Raw genomic sequence first — 19,437 nt, forward strand, 5'->3', positions numbered from 1 at the left:
AAACTACAGTTCCCAGAGTCTTTGTGGGGGGAAGCCATGCACTTGAAATGTACGGCATGTGTATGGAGCCTCAGTTTTTCATCTCCCCAGCCTAAGCTGGAGTTCAATTCCCCATATTCCCACAGCAGCTTGCGGTATATTTATTTTAAAAGTTCCTCATGAAAATTCCTCAGCGTTTTGGTGAAAATGTTTCAATGACACTTTGCCTAATATGCACTCTTTTTTTTTTTTTTTTTTGAAGAGCAGTTTCCCCACTAAAATGCTGATGAATTTTCATGAGGAATTTTTTTTTTTGTTTAAATAATAATAATAGTGCAAATGGATGTGGAGAACTGAACTTAAGACTGGAGAAACTGAGAGAAACCAAAATGCATTGATTTACACATCTCCAGCCCACCTTTCCCATGAAGGCGAAGGTGCAACTGCTTTATCCTCCTTTCCTATGGTAAGGCCCCATCTGCACTATACTTTTCAAGCAGTATCACCCCACTTTTAAACAGTAACGACTTCCCGCAAAGACTCCTGGGAACTGTAGTTGCCCAGGGTGCAGAGAGCTGTTAGGCAATGCCCCTATACCCTTCCCAGAACTACAATTTCCAGAGTTCCTTGGGAAGAGGCACTGACTGTTAAACCACTCCAGGAACTGTAATTCTCTGGGGAGAACAGGGGCATCCTAACCAGAGGCGGAGCTAGCTGCTCCAGCACCCAGGGGTGGGGCCATGGGGGCGAGGCGAGCGTCCCAGGGGGCGAGACGCCCATGGGGGTGGAGTGAGCAGCCCATGGTGGGCCGCACCGCTTTGTCAGCAGCCTTCTCCCTTCCCTCTTCCTCTTAACAGCTCGGGGGAGGATCCCCCCCCCAGGAAGCAGCCCGGGAGCGGGGGGCAATGGCGTGCTGCCCACCCGTGACTCTCAAACCTCCCCTGAGCTGTCAAAAGGGTCGGGAAAGGGGGGAAGGTCGCGAGCAAGGCAGCACAGCTCTGCCCCTTCCCCTGACGGCTTGGTGTAGGATTGGAGTTGCTGGTGGGCAGCGTACTGAATGTCACCCCCCTCAGCACGACCCCCACCCCCCTTCGACTGCCCCTGATCCTAACAACTGTCAGCATCCATGACAAACTACACTTCCCAGGATCCTTTGCGAACTGCTATGTTGGCAGGAGCCAACGCCCATGCATTCTTTATACACAAAGAAGAAAACTCCAGTTTGATTGGACTACCCATCAATCACTCCATCTGTCCAGAGGAGGGCACAGGTGGCAGATACCCAAATCTTACAGATAGTTCCCCCTTCTGGGCTCAGAGCCCAGCAACCCCGAGCCCACAGATAAGGAGAGCATCAAAGGGAGCCAATTAGCCTATATCAAAGCAAACGAAGAGAAACATCTATGAGCTCATGGCGAACCAATTAATTGTGGAGTTATCTTGACTGCCAAGATGGCGTTTGCAGAGCACCTGGAACGGTTCAACACACTTTCTTCCGCAGGAGGCAGTGGTGGCCATGAACTTTGAGGGCTTTAAAAGAGGATTAGACGAATTCATGGAGGAGAGGGCTATTGAAGCCAGGATTGTTATGGTATCCCTCCACACTTGGAGGCAGTAATGCTTCTGAATACCAGTTGCTGGAAACCACAGGAAGGGAGAGTGATCTCATGCCCAGGTCCTGCTTGCAGGTTTCCCCTTGGGGCATCTGGTCTACCACTGTGAGGACAGGATGCCGTAATAGATGGGCCATTGCTCTTCTTGTGTTCTTACCATCTAATTGGAGGTACCTGATGTTATGGGAGCAGAACTCTTCTCAGTCAACCTACTTGGATCCAGCTTCTTACTCTCTGTCTCCCCTTCACTTCCTGATACTTCCTGGGGCCCCAGTTTCACCTCCTACAACCCACTGGGACTTTCCCTTGGGTCATCAAGTGCCAACTCCCCCAAATCCTCCCATTGCTGCCAAGGATTGGACCATTCCTTCCATGACATCTCCAAGGGATTCAGGGCCTTGGCCCAGTATAGCTGAAGGAGCGTTTGCACCACCACTGTTCAGCCCAGACACTGAGGTCCAGCTCCGAAGGCCTTCTGGCGGTTCCCTCACTGCAAGAAGTGAGGTTACAGGGAACCAGGCAGAGGGCCTTCTCAGTGGTGGTGCCCGCCCTGTGAAACACCCTCCCATCAGATGTCAAGGAAATGCAGTGGTACTTCGGGTTAAGAACGTAATTAGTTCTGGAGGTCCGTTCTTAACCTGAAACTGTTCTTAACCTGAGGTACCACTTTAGCTAATGGGGCCTCCCGCTGCCTCTGCGCCTGTGCCGCGTGATTTTTTTTCTCATCCTGAAGCAAAGTTCTTAACCTGAGGTACTATTTTTGGGTTAGTGGAGTCTGTAACCTGAAGCATCTGTAACCTGAAGCGTTTGTAACCCGAGGTACTACTGTAAACCAACTATCTGACTTTTAGAAGACATCTGAAGGCAGCCCTGTTTAGGGAAGTTTTAAATGTTTGATGTTCTATCGTGGTTTTAATATTCTGCTGGGAGCCGCCCAGAGTGACTGGGAAAGCCCAGCTAGATGGGCGGGGTATAAATAATAAATGATGATCATGATGATGACGACAGTAGCAATGGTTGGCAAGGCTCCCCCCTTTCCTATTTGTGAAGAAGGGAGAAACTTTCAATGGAGTCTGATCCATTAGGGTGGATGGGGCGCTGCCCTCAGCCAGCCCCTACCAGCCTGCCTGGTTTCCTCATAACCAGCCCAGGGGATGGTCCTGGTTGTCAGCTCAGGGGATGGTCCTGGTTGTCAGCTTCTTCTTCCTCAGCCTCACAGAATGGAGAATGGGGGCAAAAATAGAATTAGCTGCCTCTGTCTGCCATTGGCTCTGGCTCCCCCTGCTGTTCGGCTCCCTGCCTTCCGCCCTACCATTCCAGGGGGCACCAGCTACCCCTGGGTGCGTTGATCCATTTTCTTGAAGGAAACCTGTTGTGGAGTCCTGAGGCAGTTGAGCAGCTATTGATTGTCCCCTCTCATCACACCGCTCCCCCCTTCTCCCCCTTGCCTGCTATCTCCATGGATAATAAGCTGTTTGAGGGACACAGAGAGGGGGCTGAGGATAAATATTTTCTCTTATCGCCTCGTAGCCACAATCTCTATTCAGGTATCAGCTTGCAGGTTGCTCTTTTGAAATGAGGAGAGCCTGGGCTTGTCCTGGGCAAAAGAGATGGAGAAATGAGCTCCACTATTATTCTGCAGGAAGGGCTGCAGAGCTTTTGTCTGCTTTTACTTATACTTAATATTTGCATACCCTCCTTTTCTGTTTAAACCCATAACAAGGGATGGACAGAGAACCTGTCTATTTCGGTTTCTCATTTTTCCAGTCCTAAGTTCTCTACATTTCCACACCAGTTTGCAATTTTTTTGAAAACGAAGTCCTCATGAAAATTCATAAGCATTTTAAGTGTGAATTTCTCCCTATACACATTGTTTGCATTCAATTTCCCCCGATATACACACTTTTGCAAAACGATTTTCCTAATGCAATGCATCTTTCCATGTTATTATTGTTGTTATTATTATTATTATTATTACTAAAGTTCATTTGTGTGCGGATTTTAGTATATATATATTTGCACAAGTTACTTGGTTAGAGAACTGCCTTGCAAAATTCAGAGGAGAGTGAATTTCAGAGGACGGCTGTGGGTTTCAGTTTGCATATTGTTTTACAAATTGCAAATTAAGGGTTATGATTGCCTTAAAATGTGAACTGAGTTGAATTTCTCTCCCATCCCAACTCATAGCCAAAATGACTTGCAATGCCAGGAGAACAGAATACAATGAAGAAATAAAACACTGCAGGAATGGATCTCTGAGGACAGTGTTTTTTTATCTATCTATTCATTCATTTTATTTATTCATTTATTTAATAACTTTATATCTCAATTTTCCTCCAAGCAGCTCATAGTGTTTCTCCTCCTCATTTTATCCTCACAACAACCCTGTGAGGTAGGGTAGGCTGAGAGGCAGTGACTGGCCCAAGGCCACTTCAATCAGCTTCATGGCTGAGTGGTGATTTGAACCCTGGTCCTTCCAGGTTCAACACTCTGTGCCACACTGGATGTCTGTCCCACCCCTTCTTCCCTAAAGGGTTAGCTCCCTTACACAGAAGGCAGAAGGGAACAGGACCCTGGACAGCTGCAAGAGAGCTCTGCAGGCTGGAACCCCACTGCCAGAGATGTTGTCTAAGCAAGGAGCTGAGGGTAACCAAAAACTCCATGTAGCCTGAAGGCCAGGAATGTTGTCGGCTCCATATCTCTGGATTGCAACAGAGGCACCGCCTGATTTTGCAGTCTGTGGCTTCAGCAAGGTTTGGGAAATGAAAATACTGCAGCAGACTTATCCTCTGAGGATGGTGGCGTGGCAGGACTTCGCCCTCTGATGGAGCAGTACTTAATAATAATAATAATAATAATAATAATAATAATTTATACCCTGCCCACTCTGGGCGGCCTCCAACAGGATATTAAAAATACAATAAAAGCTCAAACATTAAAAACTTCCCAAAACAAGCCTGCCTTTAGATGTCTTCTAAAAGTCAGATAGTTGGTTTATATCTGATGGGACGGCATTCCACAGGGCGGGCGCCACTACCGAGAAGGCCCTCTGCCTGGTTCCCTGCTCACTTCTTGCAGTGAGGGAACCGCCAGAAGGCCCTCGGAGCTGAATGATGGGGGTGAAGATGCTCCTTCAGGTATACTGGAATGAGGCCCAAGTACTGGGGTAATTTTCCACAAGTAAACAGCTCAGACCAGGGGTAGGCAACCTAAGGCCTGGGGGCAGGATGTGGCCCAATCACCTTCTCAATCCAGCCTGCAGACGGTCCAGGAATCAGCGTGTTTTTACATGAGTAGAATGTGTCCTTTTATTTCAAATGCATCTCTGGGTTATTTGTGAGGCCTGCCTGGTGTTTTTACATGAGTAGAATGTGTACTTTTATTTTAAATGCATCTCTGGGTTATTTGTGGGGCATAGGAATTCGTTCATTTTTTCCCCCTTCAAAATATAGTCCGGCCCCCCACATGGTCTGAGGGACGGTGGACGGGCCTACAGCTGAAAAAGGTTGCAGACTCCTGCCTCAGACTGTGCCTTCATCTGTGTCCACTTATATACATGCAAGGTGATGGGGGGAGTCAATCTCAGGGTCGTGGCTTGATTATTGACTGGGAGCTAGACAGGAGTGATAGCTCAGTCGGTGGAGCATGAAAATCTCAGGGTTGTGGGTTCAAGCCCCATGTTGGGCAACAGATTCCTGCATTGCAGGGGGTTGGACCAGATGACCATTGTGGGCCCTTCCAACTTTACAATTATATGATTCTAAGAAGGGAGGAACAGGAAAGGAAACCATTGTCTCAAATGAGGCCTCAGCTAATAGAATCAAACTTTCCAGCGAATTTCCAACTGAGGTGGTTTCATGCTGGCGTATTCACTTGCTTGCATGACAGAACCAGGAAAAGGAAAATGGCAGGAGCTCCCCAAGCTATGGGCAAAGCATGATGGCAGCAAGTTGGCATGTGAGGTTGGAACAGCATCGTTACGACAGGTGCAAAAGATGAAGAGAGTGGGGGGACTGGAAAGCACAGCAAAAGATATATATACCGTATATGTGTGTGTGTGTGTGTGTGTGTGTGTGTGTGTGTGTATATATATATATATATATATATATATGGTTTATATCCCACCTAATGAGAAGCTAACAGCCAGGATTACCCTGGCTGGAAACATTTGGAGGAATCAACACTGAGATTGGTGGGGCATTTTTCCATCTCTGAGCCAATAGTGTCCGCGCTGCTGTCATCGCATACATAAATAATCGTTTCTGCTCCTTTGGACTCTCTGTAGCTAAAATGCCAACCAGAGACAAATGGCTGATGAAGATGATGGGCTATGCCAAAATGGCGAAACTGATTGGGAAAATCAGAAACCAGGAGAAGAACTTTGAGAAGGAATGGGAAAAATTTATAATGTATTTAAGAGAACACTGTAAACAACTAAAAACTTTGGCAGGATTTGAGTAATGCTTGTAATGTACGAAAAACTATCATAAAAATGAATTATTTTTTCTTAAAAAAAGAAAAGAGAAAGTAAGAAAAGCAGTTGGGGGGGAAAAACATATTGATAATGGTAACCCTGGAAGGGCGGAGGGGAGTCGAAGGATTCAGGGAATCCTAAACAATGAGGTGGTTGTTTTGTTTGAATTTTATTTTTTAATGTAAAACTCAATAAAAATATATTTAAAAAGAAAAAGAGATTGGCAGAGCATTGCTCCGTTTGCCTGGCAGAACAACGGACACAACCCTTTACCTTTCGTATGGTAGGTGACATTCAAGCCACACAGAAACCAGAGGTTTCTACAGATAATTACCTCATAAAGGAAAACCTCTCTCCCTCCTCCATCCAGGCAAGCAAGCAAGAGGCGTTATCACAGTTCATGGGGCGTATTTCAGCCAGGCAAAGACTCTGAGCAGCACCAGTGAGAGTTGTGGCCTGGGAAGAGTCCTGAGGGTCCGAGCAGAGAGTACTGGAGGGCCACATTCACATCCCCCCCACCCCACCCCAGACCTGAAGTTCCTCATCCCTGTGTCAGCATCTGCCAACACACACCTGGTGAAGTCGTATTCGGCCCACAACCTGACAGTTATTCTTGTGGGGAGCACACGTCCTCCTGTCTTGTACACTGGTACCTCGGGTTACATACGCTTCAGTTTACATACGCTTCAGGTTACAGACTCCGCTAACCCAGAAATATTACCTCGGGTTGAGAACTTTGCTTCAGGATGAGAACAGAAATCGTGCGCCAGTGGCACGGCGGCAGCGGGAGGCCCCATTTGCTAAAGTGGTGCTTCAGGTTAAGAACAGTTTCAGGTTAAGAACGGACCTCCGGAACGAATTAAGTACTTAACCCGAGGTACCACTGTACTCTCTACAAAGACCCGAGGAACGAGATCATCACCCCACTCGTACTAACCATCCCAGGGCGCTCAACCACTGCCACAGTGTCCTTTCTTCTGTCAGATCAAAATGAGCAGATAACAGCAAAGGTGGCTAGGTTCATAGCAGGAGCAATCAGAATAAGGGCCACTAACTGACGGCTGATTCAGGACTTTAAATTGTGCTCTTATATCAAATTTCCTTTTCTGCGTATACTGTGATGTTTTACTGTTGCTATGGCCATTGGCTAATGCAAATAAAGTTTTATCTATCTTTTGGGGCGCTGCTATGGGACACCCTTTGGTGTCTCTGCAGGGGAAGAACCAGCAAGGTTACGAAAAAGGATGAAGAGGCAGACACCCCTGGATATACAACGCAGTGCCACCTTGTGTCAGGAATGGTGAGCTGCAACTTAGCAGGGATGCCGTTGACGGGTTCATGATGCCCAGCATGGAGGGAAGTTTTTCTCCCCCTCTCATAGCACTTGGACTGTGGACAAGCTAAATGCTGGAGGTTTAAGGGCGGATAAAAGAAAGGACTTTTCCATGCGTGTGGCATGTTGTTAAACTGTGGAACTCGCTGCCGCAGGAAACAGACGGCCATCGATTTGGATGGCTTTAAATGAGGGATTGGACTACTACTACTACTACTACTACTAATAAATTATTTATACCCCGCCCATCTGGCTGGGTTTTCCCAGCCACTCTGGGCGGCTTCCAACACAATATTAAAATACAGTAATGCATCAAACATTAAAAGCTTCCCTAAACAGGGATGCCTTCAGATGTCTTCTAAAAGTCAGATAGTTGTTTATTTCTTTGGCATCTGATGGAAGGGCGTTCCACAGGGCGGGTACCACTACCGAGAAGGCCCTCTGCCTGCTTCCCTTTAACCTCATTTCTCACAGTGAGGGAACCGCCAGAAGGCCCTCGGAGGTGGACCTCAGTGTCCGGGCTGAACGAGGGGGGTGGAGACGCTCCTTCAGATGTACTGGGCGGGGGCAGTTTAGGGCTTTAAAGGTCAGCACCAACACTTTGAATTGTGCTCGGAAACATACTGGGAGCCAATGTAGGTCTTTTAAGACGGGTGTTATGTGGTCTTGGTGGCCGCGCCCAGTCACCAGTCTGCCTGGAGGAAAAGGCTATGCTCTATACTTCCACTGTCAGAGGCAACAGTGCCTCTGAATATCCATAGCTGGAAACTGCAGGAGGGAAGAGTGTTCTTGTGTTTGGGTCCTGTTTGCAGGGTTTCCCATTGGGACATCTAGTTGGCCACTGAGAGAACAGGATGCTGGACTAGATGGGCCACTGGCTGGATCCAGCAGGCTCCTCTTACAAACTTATGTAAGTTTTGGTCAACTCTGTGAGCCTGCGTGCCAGTGATGGGCTTGGCCAGAGGCAAAAGGAGTTAGAGCGATGAGGGCAAATTTTTGCCTTTGTGCAATAGGCTGGCTTAACAACAACAAAACGAAATACCGTATTTTTCGCTCTATAAGACGCACCAGACCACAAGACGCACCTAGTTTTTGGAGGAGTAAAACAAGAAAAAAAAATATTCTGAAACTCAGAAGTCAGAACAGCAAGAGGGATCGCTGCGCAGTGAAAGCAGTGATCCCTCTTGCTGTTGTGGCTTCTGGGATAGCTGCGCAGCCTGCATTTGCTCCATAAGACGTACACACATTTCCCCTTACTTTTTAGGAGGGAAAAAGTGAGTCTTATAGAGCAAAAAATACGGTACCTCTTTCAGTCTGTTTCAAAAAGGACAGTGACTAGGAAGTGTTGTTGGGTTTTTTTTGCTTAAATCCTTTTGCAATAATAATAATAATAATAATAATAATAATAATAATAATACATTATTGCATTATGAAAGGGGATCTCTGAGATTTGAAATAGCTGGAACACAGGGTTTGTAACTCTGTTGTGCCTGGATCTTATTTGCATTTACCTGTTGGGCTTTCTGAGTTCTTTTTGATTTTTGATTAAAAAAAAATCTTTGTAAAAGAAAAGGAAAGAAAGAAAGAAAGAAAGAAAGAAAGAAAGAAGCCTATGAAGAAAGTGGTGTGGTAAATGTGAGCAAAATTACCAAGAATGAAATATATGCTTCCGTTTCCATGAGAAATAAAATAAGTGTGTGGTGTATGATTGACTCTTAATTCCAGGGTCATGGGTTCGAGTCACTGGGCAAAAGATTCCTGAATTGCAGGGACTTGAACTTGTTGATCCTTCCATCCCTACAATTCTATAGTTCCATGACTCTCCTCGTAACCACTTTTGGGTCTGTCCCCACTCCTTACTAGCCATGGTGGCTAGATTCTGCCCCCACTGTCAGTGGCAATATACCCCTGTGTACCACTTTTATTTATTTACGGAAAACATTTGAAAGAAATAAATAAATGGCGGCGACACCTGCAGGTGTGATTCATTGGGGGCCAGGCTGCAAACTGCTAGAGGGTGCAGAAGGGAGCATGGTGGGGAGAGGAGGGGGTAACATGCCTAGGGGATGGGCGGGATCTCCTGACAGACAGCTGCCTTGACAACTACCTCCTGTCTCTTCCCAACCCTTTCTGTTTTCCAGAGCAAACTGGTGAAGTACTTCAGTCGCCAGCTCTCGTGCAAGAGGAAAGTGGCCCTTCAGGAACGCAATGACAAGCTTGAGGGCTTCCCGCAGCTCCTGCACTGGTTCCGCATCGTCAACGTCCGCAAGGAGGTCATGGAGGTGAGCTGCGCACGGGGTCTTGGAGGGGTTGGCCCCTGCCTCTTCCCTGGCCTCCCTCCTCCAGCTTCTTGTCCCTCCAGCCCCCCTCCTCCCCTTCCTCTGTTCTGTGTGCTTTTGATGGTGCTCTACGAATCGTTCCTTTTTGGAGAAAGTGCAATAAGATGGGGACCAAACTGGGTTCGCTAAGAAGCACAGTGGAAGAATCATGTGCTGTGAGCTCACAGTGCTGAGGTGTTTTAATTAGTTTAGTTAGTTAATTAGGTGATGTAAAGCAGAGGCGGGGGACGCGGGTGGCACTGTGGGTTAAATCACAGAGCCTAGGACTTGCCGATCAGAAGGTCGGTGGTTCGAATCCCCGCGCCAGGGTGAGCTCCCGTTGCTCAGTCCCTGCTCCTGCCAACCTAGCAGTTCAAAAGCACGTCAAAGTGCAAGTAGATAAATAGGGACCGCTCTGGCGGGAAGGTAAACAGCGTTTCCGTGCGCTGCTCTGGTTCACCAGAAGCAGCTTAGTCATGCTGGCCACATGACCTGGAAGCTGTACGCTGGCTCCCTCGGCCAATAAAGCAAGATGAGCACCGCAACCCCAGAGTCGGTCACGACTGGACCCAATGGTCAAGGGGTCCCTTTACCTTTACCTAAAGTAGAGGCAGTTGAAAGCTCACTGAGAAACTGAGGTTCTCTGCAAACCTTCACTTCACTTATGTTTCTTGTTTTTTAAAAAAGTTTTTACAGTGGTACCTCGGTTGTTGAACATCTCGGAAGCCGAACCTTTTGGTTTTCTAACGCCGAAAACCCGGAAGTAAATGCTTCTGTTTTCAAATGCGCCTCAGAAGTCGAACAGCTTTCGTTGAGTGTGTGCCCCCCCTTTTATCCATTGACTTTGCAGACTGCCCTTTGCGCCTCAGTTTTCGAACATTTCGGAAGTCGAACGGTCTTCCAGAACGGATTACGTTCGACAACCAAGGCACCACTGTATTAAATATTGTATTGTGTTACAAAACAGCCAAATAAACAAGGAAAAATACATCTAGCATCTCCCCTTTCGATTCATAGAGTCTTTTCCACAGTTGCTTTATGAGACGCTATTGTCAATAGACGTCATGTGGTTGGAAGGGAAAGAGAGGGAGATGGGGGGGGGGTAAACAATGGGTGCACATGGAGATAGATAAAATCAGAAACATCTTCACTACCTGTTCCTCCAAAACAAACTAAGGAAAATTCCCACAACGCTAAACAGGTCCACACAGTCCACAAAGCATAGAAGGAAGAAGTAGGAACACGGACCCCAACCGTACCCCATCACCCTTATTCCATCATTCAGCCCAAAGCATCCATATAAAAAGGCCTGGCAGGCTAAAGGTCTATCATATAACCCACTTTTACACTTCATTTCTTCTTTTTCTTTTTCCTTTTTGTAACATAAAAACTTCATTAGGGCCAAAATCCACAATGTGGTATGTGGTTACAAAGAACTGTTGCTAGGATTGCCGTTTATTGAATTACTCTAACCCAGGCATAGGCAAACGCAGCCCTCCAGATGCTTTGGGACTACAACTTCCATGATCCCTAGCTAACAGGACCAGTGGTCAGGGATGATGGGAACTGTAGTCCAAAAACATCTGGCGGGCCGAGTTTGCCTATGCCTGCTCTAACAGTAGTTTGATCTCCAGTAATGAGTACATGATCATGTTTAAATCCATGCAAATATTTCAGTGGCAGATCTCCACATGCTGCTCCTTTTTGAAAGGTACGAAAGGAGACCAATATATGGCCAGTTGGCAAACCCTGTCTCTTTTCCAAACTACAATTTCTGCTGACTCTCCCAGGAAGCAGTTTTTGAGATATGAATATACAATGACTCAGCAGAACCCACCTATGGAAGCAGCAGCATCTACCAGTGTGGTGTAGTGGTTAAGAGCGGTAGACTCGTAATCTGGGGAACTGGGTTCGTGTCTCTGCTCCTCCACATGCAGCTGCTGGGTGACCTTGGGCTAGTCACACTTCTTTGAAGTCTCTCAGCCTCACTCACCTCACAGAATGTTTGTTGTGGGGGAGGAAGGGAAAGGAGAATGTTAGCCGCTTTGAGACTCCTTCAGGTAGTGATAAAGTGGGACATCAAATCCAAACTCTTCTTCTTCTTTTTCTACTCAGCCAGTCACCTTTCTTCTCTCTGTCCCCTTATGATTTGAAGCTTGCTCGACAGATGACAACCGGCCATTGATTACTGGTGCTTGAGTGTACTAGTACTGTATCCACTTTATCAAAATGATTGTCGGTTTTATTACTTTTATATATTCTCTGATCAAATCCCACTTTTAAGGTAAGAGACGAATAAAAGGAAGCACTCCCGAATATAAGCCACACTCTCCTTCCAATTTCAGACCCTGAAAAGTTATAAGTGCGGTCACACTTCTTTGGTGCACGGTCTCCACAGGTCCACAAGAGGGCAGCATTGCTCAACTCTGTGAGTCTTTTTCCACGAGGAAAAACAACTTTGGCTTCCTAAAAGGAGCTCAACAACTCTGACAATGGGTAGATCACTGCCAGTTTTTTTAATACAGACTCTTGGAAGTTGGACGCCCCTGATCTAGGTCATATACGTAGGCTATAGTTGGCAGCTCCTGACTAAAACACCTCCTCTTTTTTTTAGCATTAAAGGGAGCTAAATGAGAAATAGGATTGGATTTTTCTTTTTATGTTGGGTCACTTTCTCAGTGGAAAATCTGAAAAGCGATATAGGACCATAGGAAGCTGCCTTAGCCAGGCCCTTGGTCCATCTAGCTCAATACAGACAACTCTGACCGGCAGCAGCGGTTCTCCAGGGTTTGGGGCAAGGGACATTCCTAGCCCTAACAGAAGATGCTGAGAGTTGAACGGGACCTTCTGTGAGCAAGGCAGATGCTCTACCCTTGAAAGTATCCAGCAATATCAAGTTATAGGAAAACTGGTGCTATTAACAGTAATCCTTCTAGTTGATTAATTGGTGCGGCAACTTCCATGCACATGACGTGTGATGCTAATTATTTCCCCCAAGAATTAAATGATAACTAATCAGAGGCAGCTACAGGAGAGCTATGGGATTCAGGTGAGGGTCACTCCCAGCAGGTACAGTGGTACCTCGGGTTAAGTACTTAATTTGTTCCGGAGGTCCGTTCTTAACCTGAAGCTGTTCTTAACCTGAAGCACCACTTTAGCTAATGGGGCCTCCTGCTGCTGCCGCGCTGCCAGAACATGATTTCTGTTCTCATCCTGAAGCAAAGTTCTTAACCTGAAGCACTATTTCTGGGTTAGCGGAGTCTGTAACCTGAAGCGCATGTAACCCGAGGTACCACTGTATATAAGAGGATGACCCGGCCTGCCTAGTCTTTTACCTGTGGTAAGCAAATCTTGAAACTATAAACCGCTTCTGATAATACCCAGGAAACACCAAAAGCCGCAGTTCAGCAGAAGAGCATCTGTTTGCATGCAGAAGTTCCCAAGTTCAGACCCTGAAGGCATCTCCTGCTAGGGCTGACAGAGAGACCCTTGTCTGTAACTTTACTGCCAGTCTGTGCAGACAGTCCTGAGCTCGATGGACCAACGGTGGCCATCCAGGCATTTTCATCAGGCCCTTGGGACTCTGCCCAGGTCCTGCCCCTCTTTAGCCCTGCTTTGTCTTGTCTTCTAGGGTCGGGCAGCCCAACCTCTCTGACCAAGCAGGCTGCAAGAGTCCTTCGACACAGATAGTATTGTTTATTTTTTTAAATCTCACTCCTTTCTTTCTTTCTTTCTTTCTTTCTTTCTTTCTTTCTTTCCCCCCACACTCTATCTTTTTATAGATGAAATTTTCTTAATAAAATATTATCAGTAATAGTAAAAACAACAACAGACAGACCCCAGGGGCTGCACACTGAATTTTTATTTCCGTATCGTAAATCAAAGCTGCTCGCAATACAGTGGTACCTCGGGTTACATATGCTTCAGGTTACATACGCTTCAGGTTACAGACTCTGCTAACCCAGAAATAGTGCTTCAGGTTAAGAACTTTGCTTCAGGATGAGAACAGAAATCGTGCTCCAGCAGCGCGGCAGCAGCAGGAGGCCCCATTAGCTAAAGCGGTGCTTCAGGTTAAGAACAGTTTCAGGTTAAGAACGGACCTCCGGAACGAATTAAGTACTTAACCCGAGGTACCACTATATAGTTAATATTATTTAATATGCACAGTTAATGGCTCAAATGTGTCCTTGAACTGCAATGGGGCCTCTTAGAATCATAAAATTGTAGAGTTGGAAGGGATCCCAAGGGTCATCTAGCCCAACCCCCTATAATTCAGGAATCTCAACTAGACCATACATTACAGGTGGCCATCTGACCTCTACTTAAAACCCCGCAAAGAAGGAGAGTCTACCACCTCCCAAGGGAGACCTTTCCACTGTCGAACAGATCTTATTGTCAGAAAGTTCTTCCTGATGTTTAGTCGGAATCTCCTTTGCGTTTAGTTGGGATCTTTGCATTGTTATATATAATTGCGGTTTCAACGAAAGATCTTTTGTTCAGTTCAAATCTCTCTCCCTTTCTCTTTTTTAAAAAACCATTTATTCGAAAGTTACAATGCAGTACAAACTTTCACTCAATATATCCGCACTGCAGTTCAAATATCTGAAACCACCATTCTGCCTGAGCCCCACAGGAGCCCCATAGGGCAAGGTTACGCTTATTTCGCAGGAGAGCTGTTCGCGATGTCACCAGGTAATCTTTGCTACCCAGAGAAAACTCTCAGTTGCCCTTGGCAACCGAGCAAGTGACTGAACAGCTTGATGTCACATTCAGAAATGCAACTCGTTAATACCTTCTTGGCTTCTTGCTTTTTTGCAAAAGTCTCTTAAAGAGCCCAGTACCTGGGAGCGATCTTGCCCACCCCCGCAGCGCCTTAAATTGCCCCGAGGTGCCAAGGCGCACCGACCATTTCCATGGGATTGCTGGCCCTTGGCTATTTCTAGGAATAGAAACTTCATAAATATTGAATCTGTTACTTACCTTGGCTCCATCTGCAGCGCACGTTTAAAGCGGCATTGTACCCCTGAAAGCAGCCCTGGGTTCCCTCGGAGAATCCCGGGAGCTGTAGTTTGTTACAGGTGCTGAGAGTTGTTAGGAGACTCCCCACACCCTGTTCCCTTCACAGAGCTACAGTTCCCAGAGTGGTTTAACAATCTCTCCCTCTTCCAGGGAGCTCTGGGAATTGTAGCTGTTGCGAGGGGAACAGAGATCTCCTAGCAACTCTCAGCACCCTTAGCAAACTACAGTTCCCGGAATCCTTGGGAGGAAGCCAAGACTATTTAAAATGGTACGACACTGCTTTAAATGTGTAGCGCAGATGAAAACATTTTAAGATCCATAGAGAAAAGCAGCGTGTTTATACTCTCCAACATTTCTCCAATAAAAACAGTGACATCCTATATAATAATAATAATAATAATAATAATAATAATAATAATATAGTCAAACCTTGGATCACAAACGCCTTTGTTTTCGAGTGTTTCGGCTCCCGAATGCCAGAAAATCTGGAAGTAAATGCTCCAGTTTCTGAACGTTTTTTGGAAGCTGAACGTCTGACACGGCTTCCGCTTGAGTGCAGGAAGCTCCTGCAACCAGTCGGAAGCCGTGCCTCAGTTGTTGAACATTTCAGAAGCTGAACGGACTTCCAGAATGGATTATGTTCGACAACTGAGGTTTGACTGTAATAATAATAATAGTAATAATTTTATTATTTATACCCTGCCCAGCTGACTGGGTTGCCCCAGCCACTCTGGGCGGCTTCCAACATATATAAAAACATAATAGAACATTAAAAAACTTCCCTGTAGAGGGCTGCCTTCAGATGTCTTCTAAAGGTTGTTATCTCCTTAGCTTGCGGGTCTCAACCCCGTACCCTCCAACATTTCTCCGATGAAAATAGAGACATTCTAAGGAAAAGCGGGACATTCCGAGATCAAATCAGAAGCTGGGATGGCTTCTGTAATTCTGGGACTGTCCCTGAAAAACAGGGGCACTCGGAGGGTCTGTTATACTCACTAACGAAGATTTAATCACAAAACATAAGAATTTACTTTTTCGTTTATTTTGTATTTGAGGTGGCGGGTGATGTAAATGTACGATTTTCTTTTGTTTGTTTTTTGTTGATGTGTAAAATAAAGCATAAACTCAAAAAAGAAAAAAAAAAGAAAAAAGAAAGAACCAGCAGCAAGGCTCTTCCCAGTTATTTGTTTATTTATTTATTTGCAAAGATGTCTAGACTGCTAGTGTTAAGAGAGAGAGAGAGAAAAAACAGTGGTGAACATCTTAAAAATCAATAATACAATTGCATTCATAAGCACGTCTTAAATCAAATCAATAGACCAATATATATAACTGGATCACCCCTTAAGGAAAGCCTTGTGTTAGTAGTAGCAGTCACTGGGAGCAGGTGCTTCTTGGAGCTGGTAGGGTGCAAGGCATGGAGACCAATGGTAAAGGTAAAGGTAAAGGTAAAGGTAAAGGTAAAGGTAAAGGTAAAGGGACCCCTGACCATTAGGTCCAGTCGTGGCCGACTCTGGAGTTGCGGCGCTCATCTTGCTTTACTGGCCGAGGGAGCCGGCGTACAGCTTCCGGATCATGTGGCCAGCATGACTATGCCGCTTCTGGCGAACCAGAGCAGCGCACGGAAACGCCGTTTACCTTCCCACTGGAGCGGTACCTATTTATCTACTTGCACTTTGACATGCTTTCGAACTGCTAGGTTGGCAGGAGCAGGGACCGAACAACGGGAGCTCACCCCGTCGCGGGGATTCAAACCACCGACCTTCTGATCGGCAAGTCCTAGGTGTTATGTACTGAAGTTCTCACCCTGGGCCAGCAGGGGGATACTGTAGATAGTTATGCAAATATGGGATCGAAAGTGACGTTCAGTGATTGGATAGTTTTAGACAGTTGTCACAGTAACGTTGTACTGGAGCTCTATATAAGCAGGCTGACTGAACCCTTCAGTTCAGTTCTGTCCTGGCCTGTGAATAAACAAGAGATGTTTGAAGAATTGCTGTGTCATCTGATATGTTCACCCACAACTTAACACTAGGCTCTGTGGTTTAGACCACAGTGCCACCCACGTCCCTTAGACCAACAGTAGGTGGCGCTAAAGACAAAGGCCAATTTAATTCCAGTTTTGATCCCATCCTCCCTGCTGGGGTAGCACTGAGATGGAGTGGGGAGTGGGGAGGAAGCTGCCAGGCAAGGTCCCTGCCCTGGATGTTCTGTAAAGAAGAAGTCAGGCAGGCAGGTAGGTAGGGACTGGCTAAGGGCAGGCCGAACTTGATGGGGCAGTGCCCCGTTTGCCCTGGGTTGTATCCAATATTACCATTTAATTTTTGCCTGGTTTTGTGCCTACAAAACAAAAACAAAAGATTAAAAAAATGTAAACCATAAAGCAACACAGCCTGGAGGGACAGAAGTCCAAAAATACAGTGTGGTTCTAAAGGGATAATAAAGTGTTAACTCATTCAAAGGTTCCCTTTACTAATAACAAAGGTATGTAAAAATGAGAGTTTTCTCCACCTGTGAGTTCCACAGGATCAATAACAGAGGTTCTATAAAGACTTAGAAGAGCCAGACATTTGCTTATGCCGGTGACACAAAGCACCTGTCTGCCTCAATATTCATATAAGAAATTGCACCCAAAATTTGTCCTCCTCTCAACAAACCCATTGGAATGAAGGAACCTGATTCAGACAGGACCATTAATCCCAGCAGGTCTTTATTGAGTAGGATTTATTTGGCTGCAACCCTTTACATTTCAGGAGGATGCGATTGAGTTGTTGATCTCTGGCAGATTCGCTTGGCCTGATGAGACTCTCTTCCTTCTTCTTATGACACTTGCCTTCCTCCTTCCTCCCTCTAGGAAATAACTCCCGGCCAGTTGAACCTGGAGGACCTTCTGGAGATGACGGATGAGCAGGTCTGCATGACGGTGAAGAAGTTTGGGGCCAACCAGGAAGAATGCGCAAGGCTCAACGCCTCCCTCTCCTGCCTCCGGAGCGTCCATAAATCAGGTGCGAAGGTGTGCTCTTCCTCCCTCCCTCGCTGATGACTGGGTGTCTAACTTTCAGTGGAGAACCTTGGGGCCCTCCCAGTTAGGTTATTATATAATGATGATGATGATGATGATGATGATAATAATAATAATTTATTATTTATACCCCGCCCATCTGGCTGGGTTTCCCCAGCCACTCTGGGCGGCTTCCAACCGAATATTAAAAACAATACAGCATCAGACATTAAAAACTTCCCTAAACAGCCTTCAGTTGTCTTTTAAAAGTAAAATAGTTGTTTATTGCCTTGACATCTGCTGGGAGGGGTCCCTTTACCTTTACCTATATCCTAGAACAGCTGACAGGACCCTCCTGTTAGGGGTGCCTGGAAATCTTGCAGCTTGTTGACATTCCTTTACGAATTCTCATCTGCCTCTCTGCTTAACAGTTTCTTCAACAGCCGTAAAAAGAGTGTGCAGCAAACTTTGATCGCAACTGCAAGTCTTGCAAACCTCTCTGTCATTTTGGAAGTGTCTGTGTGTGTGTGTTGGGGGCAGGGGAAGAGACCTAATTTGATGGCTTCTCAATGCACAGGGAATGGCTGTTGCTCAGCAGCTGAGCAACTCCTTTGCATACAGAAGGTACCAGGTTCAACTCTTGTTGTTTCCAGGCTGGACTGGATGAGAGCCTGGTCTGATATCTTAGAGAGCCACCACCAGTCAGTAGTGACAGTACAGGGGTACCTCGGGTTACAGACGCTTCAGGTTACAGACGCTTCAGGTTGCAGACTCCGCTAACCCAGAAATAGCACCTCGGGTTAATAGCTTTGCTTCAGGATGAGAACAGAAATTGTGCAGCGGCGGCAGCGGGAGACCCCATTAGCTAAAGTGGTACCTCAGGTAAAGAACAGTTTCAGGTTAAGAATGGACCTCCAGAACAAATTAAGTTCTTAACCCGAGGTACCTCTGTACTGAGCTGAATGGATTAATGGTCATGAGTTGATAAGACAACCTCCTGAGTATGCGTTTTTAACAGTTACTGCAACCCGCCCTGGGACTTAGGGTGAATGGAGGGTAATAGTCATCGCCATCGCCATCACCATCATAATCATCTGTAAAAAAATTAAGTCTGCATGCTTGGCCTCTTGCAAACAGCAGAGGGTGCTGTGGGATAACAGAAGCCACACTGAGACCAGTGTGGCAGTTGGATGTGGCGGGTCTCAAAATTCGCTGCTCTGGCTATAGGCAACCAGCTGTATTAATGGCATCATAGAAGTGGAGAGATGGAAGGGACCCCAAGAGTCATCTAGTCCAACCCCCTGCAGTTCAGGGATGACAGATAAGGAATCCTTGGCAGGTGGCCAGCCTACGTCTCTTTAAAAACCTCCCACGAAGGAGAGACCCACCATTTTCTGAGATATTGCCTGTAAGTTTCCATCAGTTGGAGGAGCTGCACCCATGCTGAGATTTGGCTGCCCACCACCTGGCTGTGGGATCAGTAACTCTGTGGTTGAGGAGGTCTTGGCTATGGGCCACCATGGCTGTGCTCTACCTCTGCTGTCAGAGCAGCATGCTTCTGAATGCCCTTTGCTGGGAATGACAGGTGAGCAGAGTGCTGGTGGTCTCAGGACCTGCTTGCGGACATCTGGCTGGCCACTGTGAGAACAGGATGCTGGACTTGATGGGCCAACCTGGAACGGGGGTGGCATTCAACCGCC

General features: G+C 46.4%; 1 protein-coding gene across 1 annotated transcript in view; it reads left to right on the top strand.

Annotated features, from left to right (window-relative positions):
• The window catches only part of KSR2 (kinase suppressor of ras 2), a gene marked incomplete at its 3' end in the record, with an annotated part of 180,225 nt that overhangs the window by 17,888 nt on the left and 142,900 nt on the right, over positions 1 to 19,437 (top strand). Inside the window, exons 2-3 of the mRNA XM_080986238.1 lie at positions 9,541 to 9,681; positions 17,591 to 17,741. Coding sequence (XP_080842364.1) covers positions 9,541 to 9,681; positions 17,591 to 17,741 — 292 coding nt within the window. The remainder of the gene's footprint in view (positions 1 to 9,540; positions 9,682 to 17,590; positions 17,742 to 19,437) is intronic.

This window comes from Podarcis pityusensis, assembly GCF_964106645.2.
Source record: "Podarcis pityusensis genome assembly, chromosome: 16".
Lineage (NCBI taxonomy): Eukaryota > Metazoa > Chordata > Lepidosauria > Squamata > Lacertidae > Podarcis > Podarcis pityusensis.